The sequence below is a fragment of the Punica granatum genome, chromosome 2, assembly GCF_007655135.1.
Source record: "Punica granatum isolate Tunisia-2019 chromosome 2, ASM765513v2, whole genome shotgun sequence".
Taxonomy (NCBI): domain Eukaryota; kingdom Viridiplantae; phylum Streptophyta; class Magnoliopsida; order Myrtales; family Lythraceae; genus Punica; species Punica granatum.
Genome location: NC_045128.1, coordinates 15,849,087 through 15,856,633, shown reverse-complemented (window position 1 = coordinate 15,856,633; position 7,547 = coordinate 15,849,087). Strand labels below are relative to the sequence as shown.

General features: G+C 48.2%; 1 protein-coding gene across 1 annotated transcript; it reads right to left on the bottom strand.

The window, feature by feature from the left end:
- Positions 1 to 897: 897 nt before the first annotated feature.
- LOC116193722 lies at positions 898 to 2,157 on the bottom strand. The gene has a single exon (XM_031522467.1). It carries the CDS (start codon positions 2,155 to 2,157, stop codon positions 898 to 900), a length of 1,260 nt encoding a protein of 419 aa, XP_031378327.1.
- Between the last annotated feature and the right edge of the window lie 5,390 nt (positions 2,158 to 7,547).

The following is a 7,547-nucleotide window of genomic DNA, read 5'->3' as shown; positions in this document are numbered from 1 at the left end:
GATAGTCTCCTCAATCCGCTCCGGAGCCGTCTCTTTGGGGATCTGCGCTGCTGTTAGGACCCTCAGAAGCGCTTCACGATGTGGCTCTGAACCCAAGAGGAAGGCGAGTAGTGAAATGTGGGCTGGAGATTTGTCCATTTGTTCAACGACCTTGTACTCGCTTGCCTTGATAATCTTCATGAAGGCCTCAGCTTCTTCTTCAGTCACCTTCTTCTGGGGAATGGACGAGGCTTCCGGGGCGACTTCGGGCATTGCCAGGGCTTTCCCTTTGTTTGCGACCTTCGGATTTTCATAGACTCGACCCGAGCGTGTTACGCCCATGACGCTAAATTGACTCTCGAGGTTCCCAACACTTCCTTCGTAGGTCCACGGGACCTTGCTGTCTTGATATGGCTCACGTGCGGGGACTTCTATCACGAATGGGGCGGGCGTGGCATCAAACCCTGCGTACCCTACACCAGCTTCTGCAGGAACATATTCGATCACAAACGGGGCCGGTACCTCCTGTCCGGTCTCGTACTCCCCTATAGCGCAAACACCGATCATGTTAATGCTGGGTCCCGAGCTCGACCCGTGATCGGGAAGAGGATTTGATTGCACGTTCGGGGGTTTGACGGCGTTGAACGTGAGTTGCTTGTCATCAATCAACTGTTGGATCCTCTCCCGTAGTTTCCAACAATTGTCAGTGGTGTGACCGGGTGCGCCCTGATGATACTCGCAGCGCCGACTCTGATCTTGGATGGTTGGGTCAAAATCAGGGTTAGGTGCTATCGATCGGATCTTGTTACCCGCGAGGAGTTGCCGGTATATGTAGGGGAGCGGAGCCGGCAGAGGTGTGAACTGTTTACGCTGCCGATTTTGCGTTGCGCCACCTTGCTGACCTTGTGGGGCTGGGGCCTATTGTGTCGGCTGAGGAGTTCTCGAAGCCGGAGGCCTGTATTGCGGGGTCTGAGGAGGAGCAGAGGCATAATTATGGGCGTATTGCTGCGGGACCGGCAATGGAAAGGAAGCCGGTGGGGCGGAATAGTAAGCTTGCTGCGCTGGGGGTTGTTGTTGATAATGTATCGAAGGTGGAGCATATGCTTGAGTAGCTGGTGGTGCGGGCGTGTAGCTTATGGAATATTGCTGGGGGGCCTGGCGCCCTGAGTTGACAGCATTGACGGACGTGTCTTTCCCTCTCCTGCTTCCCGCTGTCCCAGTGGCGGCCCTCTTCGAGGACTCTCCTTCCTTTTTCTCGGCCGGACCTTCTATCTTGCCGAGCTTAATGCCGATGTCGAGCTTCTTTCCGGCATCGATAAGGTTGGAGAATGACGACGTATGGGCCAACAAGTGCAAGTAGTAGGCACCTTTAAGAGTGGAGTGGAATAATTGGATCTGCTGTGCCTCACTGATCGGAGGGATATGCTTCGCCGCTCTAGCCCGCCACTTCACTACATAGGCCTCGAAGCCCTGGTCACCGGTCATCTCCATCGTGCTGAGCTCCAGCAGAGTCGGGGGCGCCTCCGCACAGTACTTGTATTGGTCGATGAATTTGCTCGAGAGGTCTGTCCACGTGGGGATATCCGCAGCTTTCAGTGACATGTACCAATCCAGAACCGCTCCTGCCAAACTATCCTGGAACGTATGGATGACAAACTCTTTGTAGTCCCAGTACTGCAACATTTTTCCCCTGTAGTGACGGAGATGGTGACGAGGGTCGGTCGTGCCGTAGTACCTCTGGAATTCAGGCACCTTAATCTTTGGGGGTAGCTGCATGCTTGGGAAAAGACTCCAATCGCCATCGCTGGCATCGAGGCGGGAGCCGCCTGATTGTAGGGCTCGGATATTCTCTTCCAACTTCTTCAATCTTTGTTCCTGTTCAGTCCCCGTTTCCGGGAGAAAATTTGTGGGTGGAGCTCTAGGGGCCGCGTGGTTCGGCGTGCCCGGTTCAGAGTAGGCTATATTTATGGAAGGTGGAGCTTGGTAAGAAAGGCCGATATGGGATTGTGGAGCTTGGTACGGGGGAGGTTCAGCAGTGTGAGCAGGAGCCTGGGCAGTTGTAAGCAGGAATATGATCGGCGGTGGGATAGCGGAAGTCGGAGCTGGGACCGACGCAGGGACCGAAACCGGGACTGATGTGGAGATCGGAGGAGGTACGAGCGTAGGTGGTTCCAACATTGTCGCTGAAGCCGGTGGTGCTGGAAGATTGTTAACCGGATGGGCTGCCGGCACATTCACTATCGTTGGGGCAGACGTATCTCCATTATCAGGGATCAAGGTCGGCTGGGCCCATGGGCTTGGATCGACCGCTGGCCCGTACCCAGGAGGTGGGGTGAAGCTCGAAGAAGCACGATTTGGGCCTTTGAGTAGGGCCATGAGCTCGGCCATATTGGTGGCCATGGTGGCAGCCAGTTGATTGACCGTGCTCTCAAGTACTGCAATACGTGCACGATCATCAGCTGCGGAAGATGGCTGTCCTCCTGAATATGCCGGGTGTGGGCCCGAAGATACAGGTGGCTGAAGATGAGTCGGGGAAGCTCCCCGATGTGCTGGTGGCACGCCTATAGGAGACACGTGTGGTGGTGGCGCATGCATAGTCGGCGCTTGAGAATGAATTGGGGTGATAGGCGTATCTTCCTCAAAGACAGCTAATTGATTTTCTTCTGCCATTCTTTGCTGGAAACGAGTAGGATATCGATGAGGTGCCGCCAGTTGTTAACACCTAGATTCCATAAGTGTGTGAGTTTAATGTAAGAAATTATCTCTAAAATAACATGCAAAGCAGTGAATAAAAGCAGAAATGCATGAGATGCATGAATTTTCAAAAACTAATGCTGTCATTCATATTAACTCTGAATGGTTCAAAGTGCAATACAAATTTTGAAAAGATAGTCCTAAGTTGGTCTTCCAACGTGCTCGAGGTGCAAGCGACCGTCACCATGGAAAGCACCGGTGAGGGCCTGGTTGAGGTGTCTATCCTAGGATGTGCGTGGACCTACACAGGCCCTCTTCCTGACCCTTTCCAAGGCAGCGTTCGCTTGCGCCAACTCCTGGTCACGCTTCTGGAGTTGGGCGCGGGTCTGTGCAAGTTCGTTCTGTAGTTGGTGCTGATCGCCCAGCTGCTCATTCTTCTCGGCGATCTCTCGGCGAAGGCGATCCCTTTCAGCCCTGAGATTGGCGAGCTCGGCTTGGATGGTCATGTCCGGTACCGGTGCCCCGGATGATGCGCTACTTTCTACTGGAGGGGAATATGTGAAATCGTCATTCTCTGATGGACCCCATCGATAAAAGCGGAGGATATATTCCTCCGTGGCTTGAAAGTCCCGTTCATCTTGGGTCGGGTGCTCGGGGAAGTAAAGATGTTCGATGACCGTAGTCCGCCACGCGGTCATAACCCGTTCGATTTCACTTAGGCGATCTATGGACGTCTGGTCCTCCCGCCAAGTATGTTCGAATTCGGTTTGCGCCGTACCTTTGGGAACTGTCTGTAAGCCACCTAACTGCCTCACTACTCGCGCCGGAAAATAGGTGGTGGACCCCGCATGGCTCACGAGTGGTACTCCGTTAAAATCAGGACATTTAATGGTCATGGGTCCGGGTGGCATCCACGCGGCGCGCCATTTAAAGCCCTTTGGTGCTATTTCGCGAAAAATTTTGATCCACTCGGAGACCTTGCGTTCTTCCACACGCAACAGAGGTAGTAACCGCGAAATGATAGACTCCGGACGTGTGAAAAACATAACCGGACGAACAAGGCCGAAGGGGTTTGCATGGCTTTGGAGCCAAATTTGCAAAAGAATTGGGGACCCTCTCAACCTTCGATCGGTCTTTCTTGTAACGCGATCAAGGGACCGTATGGTCTCGACCAACAAGGCCACCTCGTATTCGCGGCCTCCCACCACTTGGAGGACAACGCTAGCTAAGGCTGCGTCAATGTGACCGGCCAAGCGAGGGAATAATAGAGTCCCGAAAATTAAAAATAAGATTACATGACAAAAATTCTTTTGTAAAAGATCCCCTTGAACCTCGCGCGTTCGTATTTCAATAAAACGGAGTAGTTTCGCGGTGACTATCTCTGTGCCACCGGAATATGCAAGTTGGGCTTGTAGCTGAGACCTATGCACCCCGAGTAGACGCGATACCAAAACAAGTCGGGTGGTGTGGAAGTTAGGTTCCACAATGTCGCGGGTGGCTGCAACTCTTCCGACGAGAGTGCGATATTCCTCGATGGTAGGTGTGAGCTCAGTACCTTGGATGTTGAAAACGGCGTGGACTGGGTCCTAAAATGTCACCGCTGCTCCCAAGAAGTTCCAATCCACTCAGCACATAGCTAGCATTTTTATATCCCCAACAAAGGTACTGATGTAGTCGCGGTTGACCTGATGTAGATGAGCCCAGATGTGACTGATTTCCTCAAGTGGTGGCGTGACCCTGTCGAGGTGTGGGAAGGAGACCGAGCGCGCCATCTCTTACCAAGATGAAAGGAAAACCGATTTAGGACTAGTTAATATAAATGACGCCTAATTTTGAAATTAGATGATGCATGGGTACAGAAAATAAATGCCCACGACTTAATGTATACAACGTACATCTCTCTCAAAAACAGAAAAGGACTCAAATGGCGCGCAGGCCGACTCGATGGACTGTTACTGAAGTCGGGTTGGAATATGGCGTGAAGCTCCTGCAGTATGCATGGTTTTTGGCACTACAAGGACCGTGCTACCTAGGGATGGGGGCCCCCGACTCAAGGGTGTCAATTCCTTGAAATCGAGCGGGATTCTTTTCAAGGCCTAAACGACAGTCGAACTGCGCGCCGTATCCCTACTTCGAACCCCTATCTAACCTATGCTCCTATTACCGGTCGTGGGACGCGACCCATTGGTACCTAGAAGCTAGTATGATATGCAATGCGTGTGCGGGAAATAAAAATGCATAAAGTAGATAAGCGAAAAATTGCGAAAAGCGATAAATATACAAGCAAACAAAGCAAGCGGAAACGAGCCCGAACCCTCTAAGTTTCCCCAGTGGAGTCGCCAAGCTGTGCGCACCCGAATTTCATCTCGTCGGGGCACGCATGCGCGCGCCTAAATGCAACGCGGCTTGGGAGTATCCACCTTCCCGGGGACGCGCGACGGACGCACGTGAGAAGGAGTCGCCACTTGCCATTTTATGACCCGAAGGTCGAGGGCCGGCAAGTTACCCAAGTCTAGGGGTACGGAGTACACCTAATTGCTAAGGCATATGGTCTGCGAAACCCAAGGTTCCGAATTCGGGGGTTCTGTTACATGCGAGCCTATATCTCGCATGCTCTATCGGTACTCTAGCTTGTCTAGGCTTGCCATTTTATTTAATTACCGCTTAATTAAGTTCCGCTCATCTTACGCGTTTTGACACCGTAAATTCGAAGAAACACTCCGACCGTCTACTCTCCGACCGAGATTCTTACATGAATAAACATACAACATAAATCCTCACATTGTTCTCTCAAATAAATGAAATACAAATTATAACAATTGGATCCCGGTTAGTTCGCATTCGGTTATTATTCCACTCATGCTCACCGTGTGGTTTGAAAAGACTGAAATTGAAATTAAAGTGCGCACTCGGTGTATAAGGGCATTGGACCCCGTGATCGATGGTTATGGGCGTTGGACCCAATGTGAATCGAGTCCTAAAGGATCGGGCTCGATCCGCATAACAATCAAGTGCAAAAGATGTAATAAGCAAGCTCAAATAAACAATCAATGGGGTTTTGTTATCACCAAATTTACGTGGATTAATTGATTATTAACCGAGGTATCTTGGCATACAAATCCTACCCTAAAACAAGCAAAAAACAAGAGGGGAACGGCATGTAGCATTCAGCATCATTTACCGGACCTGACAGACTGTGTGTGTCCGTGATCAAGTCTCGAATGTGTGGGTTGATTTTAAAATGTTATGTATCGTGACACTTTGATTATGATAGGTTATTATAGAATGTGGATTTTGACACGAGAATCCTACAGTCTAGTGCCTAGCCTGCTATCCCCATTCTGTTTTCTATTAGGCCGAGTATGCGATTAAGTCAAATGTTGGTATCTTAAACCATTATTCCCGATCTAACTACCCAAGATCATGCATAGATAACAATAAATTGTAAATACGCCTTTTTTTGCCTTTGTATAGAAAATTTATTTTTGAAAAGAAAGAGACTGCGCAATACGGGCCACCTCGGCCTGTGACCGGCGTTGACTGATTCCCTGATTCTTCTAGGGTTATTCGAGAACCCCAAAAAGTCAAAGAAACGGTCAATCTATCCGGAAGTGATCTAAAAAGAACTTCCACACCCCGACTTGAGTTACCTAAAATTAGGAGGTCTCGAGTCAAAACATGCAAGTTCTTCCCAGACGTGCATGTCACATCGGATCACAAGTCTCAAATTTTAGTATGAAATTTGCGAATTTTGAAAAGAAGGCATCAACACTTATTTGCAATTTATCGACGCGTATTTCCGATTAATTACCAATTCGTGCAAAATTATTAAAGTCGAGTGAATTAATTAGTCAAATGAACGTCCCGTTTACCCGATGGGTGAAATCATTAAGTTTAATTAAAATCTGCTGAATGCTTTATTTTATTTTTTTGGGTTTCAAGCCGTCGAAACGATCAATAATAGATCGCCCGATAAACTCTAATTTCCAGTCATCTCGAAAAATTTGCATAAAGATCGAACAACATAATGTAGAATAATAAAGACTGATAAAGTAACGGAAAAATGTCTCAAGGACTAAACTGAAACAAATCAAAAAATTTGGAGAATGATTTTTCTAAATTCTATAAAATTTGGAGAATGTTCGGGAAAGTATAAAATGGGCTAGGGTTTATTTAAAATTAATTTTTGAAATTCAGGGCTGGTTTTAAAATGAATAAATGTTGCAGGGACAAAATTGAAACAAATTGAAAAGTTTACCGGGGTGATTTTAAATTCTGAAAAATTCGGAGGATGTGCTAGAAATAATGAAATAGCCCAGAGTATGTTTGAAATGAATTTTGAAATTTAGGGCTGATTTTAAAAAATTAATAAATGCTCCAGGGACTGAATTGAAACAAATGCAAAAGTTTGCTGGAGCAGTATTTGATTCTGAAAAAAATTAGGGACGTGATGAAAATATCGAAAATATCATGGGACTGGTTTAAAATTGATTTGAAAATTTGGGCAGGATTGAAAAATATGAAAATTCGTTGCAGGACTAGAATGGAACAAATTAGAAAGTTAGAATAATCGGATTCGGCATAATTTTGATAATCTATGCAACCAACAAGCAATTATTTCATGTCATCATCATTCAAGCAAGCATGATATTTAATATAAAGCCCTAAACATGCCGCTAAGTTGAGATTTTACCTAACCCAAAAGTTTGGGGGCGTTTCTGTAATATACGAAAGCTGCCGGACGAACGGATCGGATCGGATCGGATCGGTCGGCCGGTCCGAAGGAGAAACCGCCCGAAAGGAATGGGCTGGTCTAGAGCAACTCGGGCCGGACGAAGGCTTGGGCTGCGGAAGGATAGCTGGGCCGAGGTTGG